The following is a 23,024-nucleotide window of genomic DNA, read 5'->3' on the forward strand; positions in this document are numbered from 1 at the left end:
AGCAGGGTGGGCGTGGCCTCGTCATCTACTGGGTTGTCATGGAGCTGCGGGGCCGGGTTCGCGCATGCGCCGCCGGGTTCCCGAGTCAGTGGTGGAGCGGCGATTCGGGCCCTTAGGTGAGAAAGGGAGGAGAGTTGGGTGCGATGGCAGTGGGGGCTTTGGGCGCCTGGTGAGGGCCCAGGAGGAGGAGCAGGACTTTCGGGGAGACAGCCAAATGGTGGGAGTGGGTGTGTGTGTCCTCTTCCATTTACTGGGTTTTGCTTCTGGGGGTGTTGGGCCTGCACCCCAGAGGGAATGGCTGGTAGAAGGTGTGCAGGTGGGTGTGCAGGTGGGTGGGTGGAGGTTTTGGGGTTCAGGCCCTGCAGGGGGTGGGCCACCTTCCCTGGACAGAGAGCCTGGACTATGGGAGCAGAGAGGCAGGGGGTGGACAGGTCAGTGGGCATTGCAACTGGGGACCCCTGGGAGGGTCCCAGGCTTCCAGGGTGGGAGGATGGGGGTGGCACCGGTGCCCCTTTTTTGGGCACGGGCACAGGTGCTCCGGCTATTCCAGAAACGACCTGTCACCCACTTTTGCTGCTTATTTTTTTCTGAGCCTCAGGCAAGGTGCCAGGAGCCACCGAGATGGGGGCAGAAGGTGGGCAGCTGCCAAGGGAGAAGTTAGCAAGGGGGTGGAGGTGGATGGAGGGCCCAGGGGCGCAGGCCACAGCCAGTCTGCCTCTCTGTTATTGCCCAAACCGTGGCAGCTTGGATCGGATTGCTCTGCTCGGGCATTTGGCCCAGGAAGGCTGGTGGCACGCCAGTCCCCAGCACGGTTTCCAGGGGCTGCCCAGTTGGGTCTGCTGCGCTGGCACACGGAGGCCCCAGATCTGCAGGGTGCTTCTGCTGGCTGGCACAGATGCTTGCGTGGGCTGGTGCGAATGGGGAGCTGGGTGCTGTGCCTGTGAACCCTGCGAGCTGGGGATTTTAAGGAAGTTCTGGCTCTTTGGAAAGAGGAGACTTGGGGCCAAGCCATACCTGGTCCCACACAGAGCACATTCATTGTGTGTGTGGACTCAGGGCTCAAGCTCCGGCTTAGGAGTTTGCAGCCAAATCGGAGACAAGAAGATTTAAGGGTAGAAGCACATGAGCGATAACCACAGAGGAAGGATTATTCTGTTCTCTGTTCACAGACACACTTCCTCAGAAGGGTGCTCCGCATAGCTCATCCAAGAAAAATGACTACAGAGAAACCCTAGAAGTGGTAGTATAATTTATAGTCCTGCAAAGATGGAATGTTGGAATAGTATTACCTATTCATAGGAGGTTGTGGATCTACAAATACAATGTCCAGAAATAGAATTCGGTAGATTTTATATCTATAGAATAATACAAATAAATTCTGTAGTTTTTTTATAAAATATTTTATACATAATAAGCCATGTTTATACTAGTAATGATCATGCATTTTGTAGGATTTATTATTTTGATATTATTAGTGGCTCTGGTGGAAAGACCCTAATCTTTTGTGGCCTTGTTGCTTGGTTGTATCTAAGTCTTTGGCAGGGCTTTCCCCTCACACTCTGACCATGCACTCATGTTTCTATGCACTTTTGTGACGTGAGGCATTTTAAGAGAACTTGACCTCGGGAAAGTTGCCAAGTGTCTATAAAAATAGAAATCTGAGAGCAGCATTTGAGATCCTGTCCATGTAAGTCTTGGGTCTCTTTTTTTTTTATCCTAAGCCCTAAGGCTTCAGAGACCCGGTTGATGACTGGCCTTTAATCTGGTTGGTGGATTTTCCCTTATCTTAGAATAAAGGGGTAGATGAGATATCTATTTCCTACAGAAGAACAGACCTGGAAATTAGATCTTTTTTTTTTTTTTTTTTTTTGGTTTTTGGGCCACACCCTGTGATGCTCAGGGGTTACTCCTGGCTATGCGCTCAGAAGTTGCTCCTGGCTTCTTGGGAGACCATATGGGACGCCGGGGGATCGAACCGTGATCCGTCCTAGGCTAGCGCAGGCACCTTACCTCCAGCGCCACCGCCCGGCCCCTGGAAATTAGATCTTGAAGTGACGCTGGTGTTTGGAAATGCAGAATCTTGACCTTGGGCCAGGGAGACCGCTTAGAGGGCTGGAGCATGTGCCTGGCATGCTCAGAGCCCTGAATTGAACCCCTGGCACTGTATGCCACCCAAGCATCACTTGCTATGTAGCCTTGATGACACCCAGCACTGCTGAAGACTCCACTGCACCCAAAAAGAAAAAATCCCCAAAAAACAATGACAGCATCTTGACCTTAAATGGTTTTTCAGAGAGCAGTGTGCTCAGCAGGACAGAAGACTGGCTAGATTTTATTATTCTGTGATATATACTCCATATATTGCTGGGGTTGAGGTTGTAAAGGTGATAAAACAGCCCTTTAGGTTAAGGAAACAAATAATAAGACTCATGTAAGAAGTATAGAAATAGGAGACAGGGCCCAGAGAGATAGCACAGCGGTGTTTGCCTTGCAAGCAGCCGATCCAGGACCAAAGGTGGTTGGTTCGAATCCCGGTGTCCCATATGGTCCCCCGTGCCTACCAGGAGCTATTTCTGAGCAGACAGCCAGGAGTAACCCCTGAGCACCGCCGGGTGTGGCCCAAAAACCAAAAACCAAAAAAAAAAAAAAAAAAAAAAAAAAAGAAGTATAGAAATAGGAGACAAGTGTCTAGGCACACGTGGCTTGTTTGCATTTTAACTGATACCAATTGATACCAATCTGTTTAATTAACTTGATTTTGGAGCCACACCTGGCACCATTGGGGGCTACTTCTGACTCAGTGCTGGGGTGGAGATTACTACTGGCAGAGTTGGGGGACATGGGGCCAAGGATTGATCCTGGTCTCCTGTGTGAAAAGTTATGTTTCCAGCCCTAAGTATGTGTAGATTGATATACTTTCTGTTATGCAGTTCAACATACATTCTCTGGGAGCTTTTTTGGTGGGGCCACACGCCACACCTAGCGGTGCTCAGGGCTCCTGGCAGGACTGGGGGGACCATATGGGATGCTGGGGATTGAACCCAGGTCCATCCCAGGTAGGCCATATGCAAGGCAAATGCCCTGCTGCTGTGCTATCGCACCAAACCCCTCCCTGAGAACTTTCTGGACAGTGGTGTGCATTTGCAGTTTACTTAAAAGAAGGGGGCCAAGAGATGCCATAGAAGTTAGGGTGCATGTCTAGCATGTGTCTAAACTGAGTTTCATCTTCTGGTATTGTTTTATCCTCTGAGCATCACTGGGTTCCACCCTGGAAGCTCTTGAGCACTGCCTGGCTGGCGTAGGTATCCCTTGCATCACAGTGCCCAATTAGCACAACATCACCAATGTTTCCCTTGGGCCCTCCCGAGCACTGCTTAGGAGCTTCCATGCCCACTTCCAGATAAGCTCATTCAGGGTAGTTTGAATTAGATCCTTCCAGTGCAAGTGGACAGGTAAAGGTTGAAAATATTTGTAAAGCAGCATTAATGGTTTCCAGTGCCAGAAAGGAGAGGTGGCACAGTGGGTCAGAGCTTCGTAGCTGTATTCTTTTAGTGCTACATTCAAACTCCTTGCTCTGTGCCCAGGAATCAATCACTCTTGAAGGACTTGGGTGACGATATGGTATTTTGGGGATCGAACCCAGGTTGGTCACGTGCAAGGCAAGCGTCCTACTTGTTGTATTATTGTTCCGGCTCCATTAGTGGCCCATTTTCAATTCCTAGTCATTTTGTTACTCTCTCCCTTCATAGCCACTGTGCAATAACACGAGGAAATTACAGAGTTTGGGGGCTTCAGATGGGGCCTGAGAGTGGGCAGTGTGTCCTCACCCATCAACTGTCCCCTGTGAGGGATCTGTGCTTCATGGCTAAGTGAACCCTCTGCCCAGGGAAGAGAGGGCAGGGTAGATGGGGCCTTTACTCTCCATCCCACTGGATCTTCTCTAGGACACTAAGGTAAATGCCACTTAAAGACAACCTCATCGTGAAGGCTGTAGCTCAGCGGTAGGAGACTTGTCTTTCTTGTGTGAGGACCTGAGTTCTGTCCCTGATAGTCGCTGGAAATCAGATAATAATAAAGAGAGAATGGGGGGATTTTCATCATTTCAGTCACTCCAGAGCAGTCAGTTTATTCCAGTAAAGCAGTTTATATGTTCTCTTTGCTTTCAGCTGCTGCAAGTGGCCCAGCATTGAAAAAGGAGAAATCTATCATTACTCCTTTCAGCCAACTTGTCAGCATTTTAGTGTTTGATGCTACAATAAATACTGCCCTGCAGCATCTGGGGGAGCCAGAATGCATGCTTGTGTATCTTCTGTGGCACCACTGGCCATACTGGAACAGTGGTTGCAAGATGGCTTTAAAGTTTCCCAAGGGGGCCGGTGAGATAGCACAGCAGTAGGGCATTTGCCTTGCAGGCAGCTGATCCAGGCTGGACTGTTTTTCGAATCCAGACATCTCACATGGTCCCCTGTGCCTGCCAGGAGCGATTTCTGAGTGCAGAGCCAAGTGTTACCCAAAAACCATAATTAAAAAAATTCTCCTAAGGATTGTAGGAGACTAAATTTGGGACCAATACGTTATCTCTAAGACCAGTAAAGTAATCCACATGTAGAAGATGCAATGACATTATGACAAGTTCTTAATTAGTTGTAACTAACAGGACTACTAAGGAACAATTTCCTCATGGAAATGGCCAGCTACCAGTGCATAAATAATGGCTTCCTCCGGCTACCTGTGTTTCCAGTTCCTCTCAGACTGTCATTTCAGAAGAACAAAATTGTGTGTGCATTGGGTTTCACACCAAATGCATTGTCTGCACTGACAGACTCTACAAAGATGTCATTGTGGCTTACTGCTGGCCAATGTCATGGCACCATTATTGAGGTGCTGCTATCCCAGGTAATCTGTCCGGGAGTGCCTGGATAGATGTGAAAGTGAAGGTCGTCCCCTGAATGAGTCAGTCCAGTGGAACTCTAGAGTGGTGTATAAAATGCAGTCTCAGGCCAGGGACATGGCGTAAAAGGCTGGAGTACATGCTTCTTATGCAGGAGTCCAAGACTCAATCCTTGACACCCCATGGATCCCTGTGCAACTTCGATTGTGCGATTGTGGGTCAACCCTTTCCCCCATACATTCTGTCCCAGTCCCACTAGCTAGTGTACGCCTTGAGTTCACTGTGCTTGATCCAAATGTGTGATCTTCAGCATTCCTGTCTCTTGTTTCATGTTGAATCCTCCTCTGCTTTGGCAGCAGTTGTTGATCGTCACTAGCTCTTGTCTTTTTTTTTGGGGGGGGGCACACCTGTTTGATGCTCAGAGTTTAAATTAGCCCTGGCTTGGGGGGACCATATGGGATGCCAGGGGATCGAACCCCGGTCCTTCCTTGGCTAGCGCTTGTAAGGCAGACACCTTACCTCTAGCGCCACCTCACCGGCCCCAATAGCTCTTGTCTTTTTTTTTTTTTTTGGTTTTTGGGCCACACCCGTTTGATGCTCAGGGGTTACTCCTGGCTATGCGCTCAGAAATCGCCCCTGGCTTGGGGGGACCATATGGGACACCGGGGGATCAAACCACGGTCCATCCTACACTAGCGCTTGCAAGGCAGACACCTTACCTCTAGCGCCACCTTCCCGGCCCCAATAGCTCTTGTCTTAACAGAAATGCACAGCTCAGGGTGTTCCAACCATAGCCCTGTTTAGCCAGGTTTCTGTTTCTTTCTCCTCAGAGGGGATAGCATGGAATCATGGAGTTAAAAGAGTGAGTTGAGGGCTGGAGAGATAGCATGGAGGTAGAGCATTTGCCTTGCATGCAGAAGGATAGTGGTTCAAATCCCGGCATCCCATATGGTCTGCCAGAAGCGATTTCTTTTTTTTTTTTTTTTTTTTTTTTTTTTTGGTTTTTGTGCCACACCCATTTGACGCTCAGGGGTTACTCTTGGCTTTGCGCTCAGAAATCGCCCCTGGCTTGGGGGGATCAAATGGGACGCCGGGGAATCGAACCGCGGTCCATCCTAGGTTAGCGCTTGCAAGGCAGACACGTTACCTCTAGCGCCACCTTCCTGGCCCCTCCAGAAGCAATTTCTGAGCATAGAGCCTGGAGGAACCCCTGAGAGCCTACAGGTGTGACCCCCCCCAAAAAAAAACCCAAACAAACAGTGAGTTGAGACTTAATGACTTGCTAGACCCAAACACTACAGAGTGATTAGTGTCTAAGCAGATATTTTTTCTGGTTCCTTGGAGGCTGAATGTCCAAGATTGGGGGACTGGCAGGCAAAATCAGGCCCCTTCCAACACACTGGAGCACCATGGGCTCCTGGTAAAGGGACAGAGTTCTGGTACAGTGTCCTTCTGGAAGTCTTCAACCCATTATTACCTGTCTCTGGGAGTGAGGCTTTCAGCATGTGCATCTGAGGGACTCCAGACCATAGCTCTGCCCCAGATTTCCTGTTAGTACCTCCCTTGTCCCTACAGTGCCCCGGAACTCCTCTAGCTGTCCCTTCATGACCCTGCCCTGGGACTCTGCTCTCCTCCCCTCTGCTGCCCCCCACCCCCATGCTTGGTTTATCTCGTACTTTGTGCTCTGTATTCAGCTCCAGCTCTGCCTCCACCCAGAGTACATCAGGGGGTCAAATGGAAGGATTCTTCCCTAGGTGCCTGCAGCATGTTACCCATCCCTTCTAGTGGATACCCCAAGATCATTTCTGTGTACATGGCCATACTGCATTATCCTTGCCCCTGCCCTGTTTGTGCCCTTCTTGGGGCTCCCTACCTTAGGAGAGGTGTGACACTTAGCCCTCATACCTCATTCAGTTCCCAGATCCCCATTTCATCATTCTTAAGTATGTCTCTGGCCCTTTTATTCTTCCCTTGGCTACTGGTGAGCCATGGCAGGGGTGTCTCTATTCTCAGACTCTGCCTCTCTCTCTGCCCAGCATCGGGAGCAGCCGCATGCAGAACAATGGAAAGGGCAGAGCCATCCATCCACACTCTGGCTGGAGTCCTTCCCCGGCCTCCCATCGCTCTGGAGTTCAGCCTTCATAGAAGGGGCTTAGCGCTGGGACACCGCCTGGCTGTCCTTTGGTGTCCCTCCAGCATCCTGTGGGACCAGCCCTGCCTGGTCTGTGGTCTGGCCTTGCTGCTCTGTGAATACATTGTGCTCCCTGCCACTTCTCCTTCCCTTGTTTGATTCCTCCCAGGGACAGCCCCTACCTTGGACCCAGTTCTGAGTCCTTCTCCTCACCTACCTCTCTCCCCTCCCTGTCCTGAGTCCTAGAACAGTAGTCTGGAGTCCCGGCCTCATGCGCTCCTGTCTGTTCTCTGGACACAAGCCTCAGGAAGGTCTGCAGCCACTGTGTCTGCTCTTCTTTTTCTCTCCAGCCCCATTCCAAGCATGGTGCCTGTTTGGGCTGGCAACGTGATCGATGTTTTCCTTTTCATTTCTTTTTAAACTTTGTCCCCTTTCCCCTTGTTGCCACGGTCATGGGATCATAGTCTGTTCTATCGGCCGCTGGAGCGGCTTGTACTTATGCTCTTGGGGTCACTTTCATTTACTCCCTCCCACTCTGGTGCTCACACGTGTTGTTGTTGTGCTCTGGTCTTACTATGGTCCTCTCCCACCATTTGCTTGTTGTACTCCCTGGTCTCGCTGAGGTGCTCATATGCTCATCAGGGTACACTCTCAGCCTCAGTGCTCACCCATCTTCTGTTGTGGTGCTCACCAAGGGTCAAATGCTTCCTTGTGGTGCTCTTTGGTCTAGGGCAGCAGAAAAACCGGAACCGTGCTGGGTGCATTGTGGGTGGCACTCCCAGGCTGTCTCTTTTTCAGTCAGGTGCCTTTAAGGCTGAGTCATTCCAGCCCTGATAAGCATTTTTTTTTTTAAATGGCTAAAGGAAAGTAACTTGTCTGAGCCTCTGCCACCTCCTTCGAAACAACCCAAGGTACTGTGTGGCTTTAGTGAGATGCCGTTAACAAAGGCAGGGCCTTCTGCAGATTCCGAGCTCTCTTCTGTATGATCATACATGAGCAGAAAAAAAGGGCTTTTTATAGTAGCCTGCCATCTCTAGGGCTTGTTTTCACTGGGCTCAGTGTGGCAGCCAAAGAAGTGAAGGTTACTTTGAGAGCCTGCCCCGTGGGAGGTGGCGGAGCCATCCTGCAAATGCAGGCGGGGGCACAGGCCTGGCTGACCTCCCCTCCCTCCGGGAGAGTCCCTGGTCCATTTCCAGAAAGCCCGATCAAGTGGGCCTTTGTTAGCAGGTCACAAAGTTTCCTCTGAGCCAGCTGGAAGGCTTGCTCTCTGCACTGGAACTGGAGGCCTGTGTCTCGGGGTGTGAGGGGAACTGAAGCCTGAGCCAGCCTGAACCCGAGGCTGCGGGCAAGTGGGTTCTTCCCACACATTCGTTCTCTCTGGGGACCACCGGTGTCGCCCTCCAGGCAGTGACTGATGTGATTGTTTTTTTCCGCAGGGCAGCCCCGCTGCAAAGGGGACTCATGAATCCACGTCCAGCCCAGTAACTCATGGAGAGGAAACCTCCCCCCAGAGAGAGCCCCAGAAGACACCCTGCCAAACTCACCAAAGGCACCGAGATGAAAAAAGGCGCTCGCCAGCTCGGCTGTGGGGCGACAGCAGAGTCAGATAAGGACTCAGGATTTTCAGGTTAAAGAGACTTTTGCCATTTTTACGTGGTCGGGAGATGTCTTACCTGGGAAAAGGGGGTTTGGGTGATGAGGAGGGAACAGCTTTCACTTACAGTAACTGGCTCATAGCTTCAGGGGAGGGTTCTTGTGCTGGGGGGCTCTGGGTCTGAAGGAGAGAATTGATGGAGCATTTCAATTCTTTTTTTTCTTTTTGTTTGTTTGTGTTTTGGGGACATACCCGGTGGTGCTCAGAGGTTACTCCTGGCTGTGCACTCAGAAATAGCTCCTGGCTTGGGGGACCATATGGGATGCTTGGGGATCAAACTGCGGTCTTTCCTAGGTTAGTGCATGCAAGGCAAATGCCCTGCTGCTTGCACCACCGCTCCAGCCCTATTTCAACCCCTTTAAGTCTGACTTCTAGCTCTTGCAGGTGGTTTAGAGGGATAGAAGGATGTAAGTGCCTAATTCTCTTGTCCTAGCTCCTTTTCATAAGGACAGTTGGTTGCAGCAATGTAGGTAATCACAGAAGACCTCTTTTTTTCCCTAAGGGCATCCTTCTGTTCCCACATCCATTCTCCTGGCTAGCATCTGAACATGTTGTCTTTGCATGGGCGGATGCTTATGGCAGGGTTCTAAACTTTATTTAATTTTTTTGTGCTTTTGTTTTTGTTTTTGGGTCACACCCAATGGCACTTAGGTTACTCCTGGCTCTGCACTCAGAAATCATTCCTGGCAGGCTTGGGGGGACCATATGTGATGCTGGGATTCTAATCACCGTCCATCCTGGATTGGCTGTGTGGAAGGCAAATGCCCTACCACTGTGCTATCTCTCTGGCCCCTAAACTCCAGTCTCTAAGAGAAAAATAATTGATCCATTTCCCTTTCTAGTTTGTCTTCGTTCTTATTTGAAAGAATCAGGTATGGGCTCAGAGCAGGTTCTTTTAGAATTTTCATGTCTTAGTCTCTCGTGTCAACACTCTGGCCCTGGAGAGAGAAGAGCCGGTGAGGCCTGGAGTGGAGAGTTCTCCAAGGGGCCTAATTCTATGATCTAAAGACAGATTGATAGGGTCCAGTCTCACGGAGACCAATCGAGTGGCTTTATTAACTGTAGTGGAAGGAAGCTGTAGGGAGGAAGCTGGACTCTGTCACCCCTAGATGGTGCATTTTCTCCCTGCAGGCATGCGGCATGAGAAACCAATTTATAAATAGACCAGAGTTGAGAGCGGAACAGAGCTCTGCCACCGTGGGGTTAGACTAAGGACAGTCTAGGCCAGAGCTGGGGTGGGGTGGAGGGCAGAAACTTGTCACCGCTTGAACTCTTTCTCTTTTTCTTTCTTTTTGGGTCACACTCAGAAGAGTTCAGGGCTTACTTCTGGCTCTGTACTCAGGGATCACTCCTGGCAGACTCAGGCGACCCTAGGTAGCACCAGAGATGGAACCCAGACTTGCTGTGTGCAAGGCAAATGCCCTACCCACTATACTTTCCCTCCAGCCTCAAGGGCAAAAGAATTTACCAAAGTAAGAAGCAGATTTAGGGCCCAGAGAGCTAGCACAGCGGCGTTTGCCTTGCAAGCAGCTGATCCAGGACCCAAGGTGGTTGGTTCAAATCCCGGTGTCCCATATGGTCCCCCGTGCCTGCCAGGAGCTATTTCTGAGCAGACAGCCAGGAGTAACCCCTGTGCAATGCCGGGTGTGGCCCAAAAACAAAAAAACAAAACAAAACAAAAAGAAGCAGATTTATTGAGCATATGCCAAGAGGGCAGAGGGCAAGACTGACAACAGTGTGTGCGTGGAGAGGTGGTGGTAGAGAGGCTTGAAGGCATTTGCCTCCCGAGGAGACGAGGGTCATGGCTGGTGCTTGCAATGATTCTGCAGCACAACTGTGCTCGTTTTGCAGTTTGTTTTCCCAGTCTGTGGGTTCCACTGTCGGCAGTGTTCCCACAGTGGCAAGATGTTCGGAGAACGGGCTGTGCCTGTGGTCAGCCAGCCTGTACAACTGTGCTCTTGATATTGTTTTGTAACCTACAGCACTTTGCTCGAATGGGGCCTTGGATTCAGTCCCCAGAACAGAGAAAGTAAATACAAATTAAAACAGTGACCCAATTCCATCATTCTTCATACCTTTTTGTTTTGTTTTGCTTTTTTTTTCTTTTTTGGATTTACACTCGGTGGCGCTGAGAGGTTACTTCTGGCTCTGTACTCAGAAATTGCTCCTGGCAGGCTTGGGGGACTATATGGTACGCCGGGATTTGAACACCTTTCGACCTAGATTGGCTGTGTGCAAGGCAAACGCCTTACCGCTATGCTTTCTCTCCAGGGCTGCCCCCATTTTTTTTTTTAATTACTTCACCCCACATCCCCAGTGCTTAGCCCAAGACCTCTGGGGTTGCACCTGGGCCCCCAAAGAGCCACTCTGTGCCAGGGATTAAACTTAGCAGCTCACACATGCCAAGATGTGCTCCTCCACCTGAGCTGTCTTCCCCCGCCCTCTCCTTGTACATTGTGCTCCTGACATTCTTCTATATTATATATAGAATATATATATATATATATATATATATATATATATATATATATATATATTATATTCCCTCCTTCACCCCCTCTTTGGAGTATCCCTGGGGTTTCACAGAATTCTTTTGTGTAGCTTTACAGTCTTTTGCAGTTCTTTACTTTTGGGTGCTGCAATCGCTCTAGATTTGGATTTACTTTATGGGAAGGGAAGTCCTTTGCCTTTTTGACTTGTCCATATTTGGGTGTGAGCACTTGTTTGCTTTCTGGGACAGTCAGATGTCCAGGCTGTCTCCCTGTCCAGAGACTTTAGTCGGCCTTCCCAAAGGAGCCCTAGCTTGCTTTTTGTTCAGAATGTCATTTAGAAACCAAGTTCCAGACCTCCCTGGATTGTGTGTGAAGAATGGTTTATATTCTGCTGGCTTCAGAGATTCCATTCAATTCCCATTTGCTCTGTAGCTGCTGAATGGAAGACTTTCTCTAGAAGTGCTCCATAGAGTTGGGGAGCTGTGCTCTGGACACACTAAGCTGCAGCTCACTCTTTTTGGGACCACACCCAGCAGCACACAGAGGTTATTTCCGGCTCTGCGCTCAGAAATCGCTCCTGGCAGGCTCTGGGGACCATTGGGATGTCAGGGTCAAACCCAGGTTGGTCTCGGGGGCAAACACCCTACCCGTTGTGCTATTGCTCTGGCCCCCAGCTCACTCTTTCTATACTAATAAATTAAACAAGCAAACCTAAAAAGGGAGTGGACAGGGAAGAGAGATGGTATAGAGGTAAAGGTGCTTGCCTGAATGTGCCTAACCCCAGTTCAAGTACCACCAGGAATGATCTCTGAACACAGAGCCAGGAGTAAGTCCTGAGCATAATTCTTGTGTCTCCTGCTCCAAACAAACACGTAAACAACAAAAAACAGGACTAAAGAAATAGTGGGTCAGGTGCTTGCCTTGTACACAGCTGACTTAAAAAAAAAAAAAAGAAAAACAAAGGTAAGGAAAACAATGGAAAGATCTAGGTTAAAGTAAGCACTTTGCCTCATTCTTTTTCACTTGTGGCCTAGTAGTTCCTTTTTTGTTTTTGTTTTTCAACATACCCAGTGGTGCTCAGGGGTTACTCCTGGCTCCACTCTCATGAATTCCTCCTAGTGGGGATTGGGGAATCTTAAGAGAGTCCAAAGCTCAAACTCGGCTCAGCCACATGTAAAGCAAATGTCCTACCTTCTATACTATTGCTCAGACCCCTTTGAAGGGCTACATCTGGTACTGTTCAGAGGGCTGAACGGTACTAGTGTTGGTGGGCTCTGTGGCACGGGAATGAAACCCAAGACTCATGCACATAAAAGCCTATGCACCAGGGGCCAGAGAGATAGCACAGTGGTACGGTGTTTGCCTTACACACAGCCAATTTAGGATGGACAGTGGTTCAAATTTCATCATCCCATATGGGTCCCCATGTCTGCCAGGAGCGATTTCTGAGCACAGAGTCAGGAGTAACCCCTGAGTGCCACTGGGTGTGACCCCAAAACAAAAAACAAAAACAAGAAACACAACCTCCCAAAAAAAAGCCTGTGCACCAGCCCTTTGAGCCATCTCCCTGCTCCCGCCTAATTGTTCTTAACTGGAGGTGCACATTGGATTATTTGTGGTGCTTTGTGAAAATGTACCTGCCTGCACACCAGATAAATCAACTCAGTAGACTGAGGGCCGAGCGCTGACATTTTTAATTTCTAAAAAGCGTCCCCAGAGACTCTGATTAAATGCAAGTGTTGACTGTTGCTCTCATTTAAATTACAGTCACATTCTGGTTCTGCCTCTTTCAGATTACTCTGAGATTCTTGAGCGGTTAGGGTATTCCCCGATTCCCCAATAGCAGGACTGCAACAGCCTCTTGATTTCCTCTAGCCGGTAGCTAATTAAATGCTTTTTTTTGTACTGATTGCATGTTAGGCAACCTTATTTTCTTTGCCTGAAAAGTGTCTTCCTATCACCCCTTCTGCAGGATCCCCAGGGGGCACACTCAGCGTGCATTTAGGGCATCAACAAAGGAGGTTGTTGGATGGAGGGAGATAAAGAAAGATGCATTTCAAACTGCAGCTTTGATGGGCTTGTCTAGACATTTACAGTTAAGACTACTTAAGAAGGTATGCTCCTAACTTCAGGCTGAAGTTCAGCCCAATTTTCAGTTTTTTTCCAGTTGTGCCAGTGGTGGAGCTTTTGGCCCTGCCATTCAAACACTCTTTCTCAGCACAGGCCCTTGAAAGGAATCATCTTGAGTTGGGAGTATCCAGAGATAGCTCAGTGAACCAGAAGGCACTCCTGGCATGTGGAGACTGTAAAATGCAAGGGCTGGAGCAATAGCACAGCTGTAAGGTGTTTGCTTTGCATGCAACTGCCCAGGACAGACCTGAGTTCGATCTCTGGTATCCCAGATGGTCCCCCAAAGCAAGGAGCGATTTCTGAGCACTTAGCCAGGAGTAATCCCTGAGCACCACTGGGTGTGGCCCCCAACCAAAAAGAAATAAAAATAAAAATATCCATCCCTGGTACCTCAGAGTTCCTGAGCCCTGCTGGGAATGGCCCTGGATTCTGAGCACTGCATGAATCCTGTGACCTTCCCCCTCCAGATAAAAAGTAATGAACTAACTTTCATTCCTTGACCCACTTCTCTGTAGACTGGGCTGACTGACCTCTTTGGCATGGATCCTGGTTAGTGCCTCGTGTTGTCTGACGGGAAGGGAACCCGCCCTCTGAGAGCAGTAATGCTCTGTCTTTTTTGGAGTAAGAGGTGATTTGGGATCCCATTGAGAAGCTGGGGCAAGTGAGACTCAGGAAAAACTCACAGACATACCTGTCCTGTCTGTCCCAAAGGTTCTGCCCCACTACAGGGGGCTCCTGGCTCCCTGGGAGGCCCGGATCAGGGCCCCCCTGCCCAGAACCCAAAGTGAACTGCCCATTCTCCTCCCCACCAGATGGAAGCTCAGAATGTCTGAGCTCGGCCGAGCAGATGGAGTCTGAAGACGTGCTGAGTGCTTTAGGCTGGAGCCGAGAAGACCGACCACAGCAGAGCTCTAAGGCTGCGAGCAGCGTCTTCCCAACACTGCCACCCATGGTCGTCATGAAGAATGTCCTGGTCAAACAGGTGAGAAAGAGGGTCCCCTTCAGTGCCGTCAGCTGATAACAGCACTGAATGCCTGTTTGGACTTCTGGCCTCCTGCACACAGGAGGGATTATAGGACCTCACCCCGAGAGCCATACCAGTGGGTACTACTCTGCATAGATTTTGCATGTTTGCTTGTGCATGTTTGCTTGAGAATCACTCCTGGCAGTGTTTGGGGGACAGTAGAGGGTGCCAGAGGCTGAAGCTAGGTCAACTGCATACAAGGTCCTACTTTGGTTTTTGTTTTGTTTTGTTTTCTGGGTCATGCCCAGTGCTGCTTAGAGGCTGCTTCAATTTCTCTGCTCAGGGACTGCTCCTGGCAGTGATCCAGGGACCACGCATGCCAGAGAGATGAAACCGGGGCTTCTTGCATGCAAAACCTGTGCTCAGCTCTCTGCCAGTATGTACTGCTGTCCTGGGGAGAGTATATTTCCTTTTAGCCACTGACTGTTTCTTAAGGAGGATTATAAAAATCCTTACCTGTGTCTCATTTTTCAGACAGGAAGATGGTCTGATCCCTTTAGCCTATGTTTGTCAGAAGGATCTTGAGACAGGTGTGAAGGAGCCCAGTGGGGAAGGTCAGCCTTCTAGAAGGACAGACTTCCCTAAAAGCAGAATGTAGGGTAGAAACAAGAATGTTTTGAATTAGCCCCAGGTAGATAAAAATGTAGGATGCATGTATTTGTTTGAGAGGCAGGCAGGAAGTTTCTTTCTTTCTCATGCATGTTCTAAGCATTTTTTAGTAATCAGTCAGAGCACTGTCAGTAGTGAGAAGTCAGCTTTTTTTTTTTTTTGGTGGTTTTTGGGTCACACCCGGCAGTGCTCAAGGGTTATTCCTGGCTCCAGGCTCAGATATTGCTCCTGGCAGGCACGGGGGATCATATGGGATGCCGGGATTCGAACCGATGACCTCCTGCATAAAAGGCAAACGCCTTACCTCCATGCTATCTCTCCGGCCCCGAAAAGTCAGCTTTTGGTTTGGGTTTGGGGCTGCGTGCGGCAGTGGTTGGAGGGTGATGTCTGGAGTGGGACCTGGGGCTCCAGTGAACAGTCTGTGCACCACTGCCCTGTGAGTTGTGACCTCAGGCCCAGAAGACAGCTCTCTGGTCTAGATACCAGCAGAGTCCACACTTCCCTTTTAGGGACTTGAAAAATACCCTGTTGTAGGCCTTCTTACCTGACCAGGCTTTGCTTATTTATTTTTAGTTTTTGGTTTTTGGGCCACACCTGGTGGCACTCAGGGGTTACTCCTGACTCTTCGCTCAGAAATTGCTCCTGGCAGGCTTGAGGGACCATATGGGGTGCCGGGAATTTAACCCAGGTCTGTCCCAAGCCAGTCATGTTCAAGGCAGAAGTTTTACAGCTGTGCTATTTCTCTAGCCCCACTTTGCTTATTTTCTAATGGTGTGAAAGAATATTGGAAATATCAATGAAATCTGTGTTTGGGACAGAGAATTCAGCCCTAGGAATGCAGTAAATTAGCACAGAGACACATAGGTAGAGCCAGTGGTATTGAGGCCAAACTCCTGTATCCTCATATTTTACTTTGCAGTGAGTTCACTCTGCTTAGGTCTGTTGATGAGGCTGCATAAAGGAAGGGCAATGGGAAATCAGCAGTGGGCCCCTTTGTTGTTGCCCATCCCACATTAGGTGGAACCTGGCTGTGGCTAACAGAAACCCTTGACGTCTTAACTATTACCTTGCCACGTCCAGGGAACAGGAGCTGAGTTTCAAGTAGGCAGCCAGATGAGTTAGGGAAGAGAAGAGGAAGATTTCTGTTTGGCAGATTATGTCTCCTCCACTGGAGGTCCAGTTCCCTTTATTGAAACAAAGAGATTCAAAATGTGAACTGGAGCCTCAATGAAATTGCCTGGAGCATCCTACCCCGGTGCCAGCAAAGCAGCTTCTCAGTCTCTAGTCTCCACACTCTCCCTCTGTCTCCCTCTCTGACTCTGAGGCCACTCGCTCGCATGTGGCAGCATTTATGCATTGGCTCTGTCTGTCGTGGGTGAGGCTGGCAGCTGCACAGGACTGAGACTGCCGCCCCGTGGTGGCTGAGTGCGGAGGATTTTCCCACAGAGCCTCATTCTTCTTGACAGACCTGCCACTGGGTTGATGAGGAGACTCAGGGTAGGCTGACCTGGAGGAGTAATCTAGGAGCTGTGTCTTCCCCAGTGTGCTGGAACCGAGCACAATCTGGCATTAAACTCATGATTAAGGGCCGGGAAGGTGGCGCTAGAGGTAAGGTGTCTGCCTTGCAAGCGCTAGAGTAGGACGGACCGGACCGTGGTTCGATCACCCGTTGTCCCATATGGTCCCCCCAAGCCAGGGGTGATTTCTGGGCGCATAGCTCAGGAGTAACCCCTGAGCATCAAATGGGTGTGGCCCAAAAACCAAAAAAAATAAATAAATAAAAAATAAACTCATGATTAAACTAAGAGACTCTTCTTGTCATTTGCTTTCCTGGCTTTTCCCCTGTGAAAGGCTGACTCCAGTTCCACAGCTGGGTGGAACTTTTACAGTTATCTACTAGGGGCCCAGTTTTCTTTCTTTCTTTTTTTTTTTTTTTTTTCAGGCCATACCCATTTGATGCTCAGGGGTTACTCCTGGCTAAGCGCTCAGAAGTCGCTCCTGGTTTGGGGGGCCATGTGGGAAGCTGGGGGATCATATTGTGGTCCGTCCTAAGCTAGCTCTGGCAAGGCAGACACCTTACCTCTAGCGCCACCACGCCGGCCCCAGGGCCCAGTTTTCTAATCAGCAATAATAACATGTGAGGTGTAATGATTCTAAGTTCCCACCAGGTCTCAAATCTTGTCTTTCCTTTCCTCAGATGATTTTGGGTTTGTTTGTTTGTTTTTGATTTTTGGGTCATACTCGGCAGTGCTCAGGGGCTACTCCTGGCTCTATGCTCAGAAATTGCTCCTGGCAGGCTCAGGGGATCATATGGGATGCCAGGATTTGAACCACCGACCTTCTGCATGTAAGGCAAATGCCTTACCTTCATGCTATCTCTCCAACCCCTCCTCAGATGATTTTAACATGAATAAAACCATGAAAATTGAACCATTTGAATAAATATGAAAACATATCTCTATATATATGTGGATATAGATATAAAGCAACATCAGCAGAACTATTGAGTAGAATCATCTTGTGGAAGCAATTAATTCAATGGTTTTTTTAGATCCCTCTGCCTTGTAGGTCAACCCATAGAGTGTGATTTGAGGCTGGCCAGGGATCTGCTTCTGGGTAAATTGGACAAAGCTTCTCTGTCTCTGTCTCTGTCTTTTGTTTTTTGGGTTACACCTGGTGATGCTCAAGGGTAACTCCTGGCTCTGCACTCAAGGATCATTCCTGGCAGGCTAAGGGACCATAGGGGATCCTGGGGATTGTCACATATGAAGCAAGTGCTTTACCTGCTGTGTTATGGTTCTGGCCCCTTGGGTTGATCTGATCTTGGAGAGGCTCTGATGATGGAAAGGAAAGTAGGTTTCTGGCCTTGCATTGCTTGCTTGCCTTTTTTTTTTTTTTCTGTTTTGGTGTGTTTGTTCGTTTTTGTTTTGTTTTTGGGCCACACCTGGTGATGCTCAGGAGATACTCCTGGCTATGTACTTAGAAATCACTCCTGGCTTAGGGGGACCATATGGGACTCCAGGATTTGAACCACCGTCCATCCTGGATCTGCTGTGTGCAAGGCAAATAACCTACCACTGGGCTATCGCTCTGGCCCCTGCTTGCTTATTATGTGTACCCCAAATTGGTTGAACACCAGGAGGAATCCAGGTGGAATCTGTGGGCCAGCTTTGGTATATGAGACAGCTAAACGTCAGTCCAAGGCTTTCTTCAGTTAATCTGTAACTCCTCTCTGCCCAGGAACCACTGTCAGCCTCTACTGTCTCCTCATGTACATTTTAATTTTTTTAGCCAGGACTAATCTTTCAATGTTGGGGATGGTGATAGTTCCTTTCTTTCCAAGGCCTTATCTGAAATCATACCTTGACTAAATATAAAAGGGCACAGGCTAGAACAGTAGCTCAGTGTGCTGAGCTCATGCTTTGTTTATGGAAGGCTTATATTCAGGTTCCATCCCTGGCACCACATTGTCTCCTGAACACTTCTTTTATTTATTTTTTTTTGGGAGGGGGGCCACACCTGGCAGTACTCAGGGGTCACTCCTGGCTCTGCACTCAGAAATTACTCCTGGCAAGGCGAACACCCTACTACTGTGCTATTGCTCCAGCCCTTCCTGAACACTTTCGGGATCAGCCTCTGAGCGGAACCAGAAGTAGACCCCAGCACCATTGGATATGACCCTCTCCCCACAAAAAATACAAGGAAGGAATAAAAAGAAATTGCGAGAATTTGAAAAGTGTCTCTGAGGACAGCTTGACCAGAAAGCAGCGTGGTGCAGTGGTGAGCACAGGTTTTCATGTCCCTGTTCCATGCAACAGGATTCCATCCATGCTTAGTCAGGTGCTGACTTACAACAAATCATTTCACCTTTCGTAATTCCATTTCGTAAATTCCCATTTAAGAAAGGAAATAAGGGGGCCAGAGAGATAGCATGGAGGTAAAGCGTTTGCCTTTCATGCAGAAGGTCATTGGTTCGAATCCCGGCGTCCCATATGGTCCCCCGTGCCTGCCAGGAATGATTTCTGATGTGGAGCCAGGAGTAACCCCTGAGCACTGCCAGGTGTGACCCAAAAAACAAAAACAAAAAATAATAATAATAGTAATAAAAAAAAAAAAAGAAAGGAAATAAGTGCTCCCTGGTGTTTTTGAGGAGACTGATGAAACAGCCCTGTGAAACACCAGCCTCATGCGAGCCCTCAGTAAAAAGTACTGCTTATGGATTTAGGGATTTGGTTGATGTTCACAACCTAATATAGCCTGTGGTCTACTACACACACACACACACACACACACACACGTTTTTCCCTCAGTTTATAGTTTGTCCTACACACACACACACACACACACACACACACACACACACACACACACCTATGATGCTTGCATACAAAGCAAGTGCCTTGTACTAGGTTTAGTCCAAGCATATGACTTTTTACTTTATATATATATATATATATATATATATATATATTTTTTTTTTTTTTTTTTTTTTTTTTTGCTTTGTCAGGGAGCCACCCAGCAGTGTTCAGGGCTTACTGCTGGATCTGTGCTCAGGGACCACTCCTGGTAGCGCAGGATACCATATGGGATGCTGAGGCTCTTGCCTGGATTAGCTGTGTGCAACACAAACACCCTCCTTGGTGTACTATCTCTCTGGCCCTGAGTGTAACTTTTTTGTTTTTGTTTTTTGGGTCACACTGGCGGTGCTCAGGGTTTACTCCTGGCCCTGTGCTGAGAAATTGGTCCTGGCAGGCACAAGGAACCATATGGGATGCTGGGTTTGTCCCAGGTTGGCCATGTGCAAGGCAAACACACTGCCACTGTGTTATTGCTCCAGTCTGAGTGTAACGTTTTTTGTTTTTTGTTTTTTTGGGTCACACCTGGCAGTGCTCAGGGGTTACTTCTGGCTCCATGCTCAGAAATCACTCCTGGTGGGCTCAGGGGACCATATGGGATGCCGGGATTTGAATTAATGACCTTTTACATGAAAGGCAAACGCCTTACCTCCATGCTATCTCTTCGGACCCCCCCCCCCCACCTTCTTTTTTTTTTCGGGTTTTTTGGTTTTTGGGTTTTGGGTTTTTTTTGGATCATACCCAGCAGTGTTCAGGGGTTACTCCTGAATCTATTCTCAGAAATCGCCCCTGGCAGGCAAGGGGGACCATTGGGGATGCCAGGATTCGAACCATTATCCTTCTGGATGTAAGGCAAATGCTCTACCTCCATGCTATCTCTCCGGCCCCTAAAAGAATTTTTCATGTTGAATTCCAGTCATAGTTTTGAAACTGGCATATGTCTGCATGGACCAGGAAATTGTATGTGTTAGAGTTCTGTTATCTCAGTAGTGACTCTTTGCTTAACTTGTTACCCTTTCTTTTTAGAGATACCACTTACATTTTGTTTGTTTGTTTGTTTTTGGCCAAACCTGATGGTAGTCAGATTACTCTTGGCTCTGTGCTCAGGAATTGCTCTTGGCAGTCTCGGGGGACCATATGGAATGTTGGGGATCGAACCCGGGTCAGTCCTGGGTTGGCAGCATGCAAGGCAAATGCCCTAAAGCTGTGCTATCACTCCAGCTCTGCCACTTACATTTTTTGTTTTTTTTTTGGGGGGGGGGGAGGCCACACCCATTGACATTCAGGAGTTACTCCTGGCTATGCGTTCAGAAATTACTCCTAGCTTGGGGGGCCATATCGGATGCTGGGGGATCGATCAAACCACGGTCTGTCCTAGGTCAGCTGCATACAAGGCAAATGGCCTATCACTACACCACCACTCCATCCCCATATTTTTGGTTTTTGTCTATTGTTTTTGTTTTTTGGAGTCACACCCAGCAGTGCTCAGGGCTTACTCCTGGCTCTGTGCTCAGAAGTTGTTACTGGCAGGCTCAGGGGACCATATGGGATATGCCAGGATTCGAACCACCGCCCTCCTGCATGCAAGGCAAACATGCCCTACCTCCATGCTATTTCTCCGGTCCCAAAGCCCCATATTTTTTTTTTTTTTTTTTTTTTTTTTTTGTTTTTGGGCCACACCCGTTTGACGCTCAGGGGTTACTCCTGGCTATGAGCTCAGAAATCGCCCCTGGCTTGGGGAGACCATATGGGACGCCGGGGGACCGAACCGCGGTCCGTCCTATGCTAACGCTTGTAAGGCAGACACCTTACCTCTAGCGCCACCTTCCCGGCCCCTTTTAAAACTCTTTTTTTTTTTTTTTTTTTTGGTTTTTGGGCCACACCCGGTAACTCGCAGGGGTTACTCCTGGCTATGCGCTCAGAAGTCGCTCCTGGCTTGGGGGACCATATGGGACGCCGGGGGATCGAACCGCAGTCCGTCTCCTAGGCTAGCGCAGGTAAGGCAGGCACCTTACCTCCAGCGCCACCGCCCGGCCCCAGCCCCATATTTTTAATAGGTGTTTTCCAGGAGTAGAAAGGGGCAAGTTTGATTCATGGAAGCACCTGGACATCCTTAGTAGAACTATCCGGTATGTCCCCTACGGAGGAAAAACAGGCATTTCATTTCAGAGCGTGCCCCCAGCGCTACTCTGTGCTGTGTAACTACCCAGCACAATAACCTTCTGTGCTGCTCTTTTCCCTTGGCAGGGCAGCAGCACCTCCCAGCTCCAGTCCTGGACCGTGCAGCCTTCCTTTGAGGTCATCTCGGCCCAGCCGCAGCTCCTCCTCCTGCATCCCCCAGTGCCATCTCCTATCAGCCCATGCCACACAGGCGAGAAGAAGCTGGACTCCAGAAACTACTTGCCCATCCTCAATTCATACACCAAAATCGCCCCACACCCGGGGAAAAGGGGCCTTTTGCTGGGCCCCGAAGATCGAGGAGACAGCGGGACGCAGAAGAAACTCTGCACTGAGAGACTGACCGGGCAGAACCTGTCTTCCAGCGAGCCCAGCAAGACCAGTGCAGCCGTGCCCTCCAGCCCCCCTACTCCAGCCACCCCGGGCGCCAAACTTGCTGAGGACCCAGCCCCACAGGGTGTGCCTGCCCTGGTGGCAGGCGGGAGCCCACAGACTCTGCAGCCGGTGTCCAGCAGCCATGTGGCCAAAGCCCCCAGCCTGACCTTCGCTTCCCCTGCCAGCCCCGTCTGCGCGGCTGACAGCACGCTGCACGGGCGTGAGAGCAGCTCACCCCTCTCACCACTCTCGGCCGCCTACAGCTCCCCTCTCTGGGCCGCCGAACACCTCTGCCGCAGCCCTGACAGCTTTGCAGAGCAGAGACAGAGCCGGCACAGGCGCTTCCAGAATACCCTGGTGGTGCTGCACAAATCCGGGCTGCTGGAGATTACTTTGAAAACCAAGGAGCTGATCCGACAGAACCAGGCCACTCAGGTAGAGCTTGAGCAGCTGAAGGAGCAGACCCAGCTGTTCCTCGAGGCCACCAAGAACAAGGCTCCCCAGGCCTGGGCCAAGTTGCAGGCATCCTTGATGTCGACGGGCTCTGGCCGCAGCGGCAGCAGCTCAGACACTTTCTCCGACCACCCAGACATGTAACAGAGCTCAGGCTTCTTTCCACTTCACTTGATGGCTCTTGTGAACTCTGGCTGTTATCTCACTCCCGTTTCCCTTCCTAACTTACAGGGGTCAGCACTTTGCTCACCACAGCCCTGGCTGCTGTGTTAACTAACCTGTGGTTCTGTGCATAGTTTACAGGCGTCTTCATTCCACTGAGACCCTCCGTATCACAATGTCTTCGCCTCCCTTCCGCTCACTCTGCAGGCCCAGGGATGGATCATGGGGCCAGAGCTGTGTAGCTTTCACCTCCCCCTACTCCACTCATTCAGCATGATCCCAAGTTCAGTGACACCCATGAGTATCCAAAGTGACACTTGGCCAGCCAGGGATCTTCCCTGGAGTGACTCCGTAAGAAAAGTAAGAAGTGGTGTGTTAGCATGTGCCACTCAATTGGGCAGAACTGAAAATGCCTCGGGTACAGGTTGGGCCTAGGGAGCAAGCACTTAATCCTTAAGAACTTGGTCTTCTTAAACTTGAAAGTTCAGGGGATCAGGGCAGTACCATTAAACCTCACCCTGACTCACCATCCAGTTCTTCTTCTCTCCAGCTGGGAGGCAGCCTCTGCTA

General features: G+C 49.5%; 1 protein-coding gene across 1 annotated transcript; it reads left to right on the forward strand.

Annotated features, from left to right (window-relative positions):
• The first annotated feature begins 78 nt into the window (after positions 1–78).
• CIPC (CLOCK interacting pacemaker) lies at positions 79–22,683 on the forward strand. The gene is made up of 4 exons (XM_049770441.1): positions 79–116; positions 8,459–8,649; positions 14,111–14,280; positions 21,534–22,683. Exons 2-4 carry the CDS (start codon positions 8,511–8,513, stop codon positions 22,434–22,436), a joined length of 1,212 nt encoding a protein of 403 aa, XP_049626398.1. The 5' UTR covers positions 79–116; positions 8,459–8,510; the 3' UTR covers positions 22,437–22,683.
• Positions 22,684–23,024: the final 341 nt, after the last annotated feature.

Source organism: Suncus etruscus, chromosome 3, assembly GCF_024139225.1.
Source record: "Suncus etruscus isolate mSunEtr1 chromosome 3, mSunEtr1.pri.cur, whole genome shotgun sequence".
Classification (NCBI taxonomy): domain Eukaryota; kingdom Metazoa; phylum Chordata; class Mammalia; order Eulipotyphla; family Soricidae; genus Suncus; species Suncus etruscus.

What these genes read in the sequence shown, in the direction of transcription:
- CIPC (XM_049770441.1), top strand. Translation starts at nt 8,511, where the DNA reads ATGGAGAGGAAACCTCCCCCCAGAGAGAGCCCCAGAAGACACCCTGCC. An exon ending in TAAGGACTCAGGATTTTCAG is followed by an intron (nt 8,650 to 14,110) that starts GTTAAAGAGACT and finishes CCTCCCCACCAG; the next exon opens with ATGGAAGCTCAGAATGTCTG. An exon ending in AGAATGTCCTGGTCAAACAG is followed by an intron (nt 14,281 to 21,533) that starts GTGAGAAAGAGG and finishes TTCCCTTGGCAG; the next exon opens with GGCAGCAGCACCTCCCAGCT.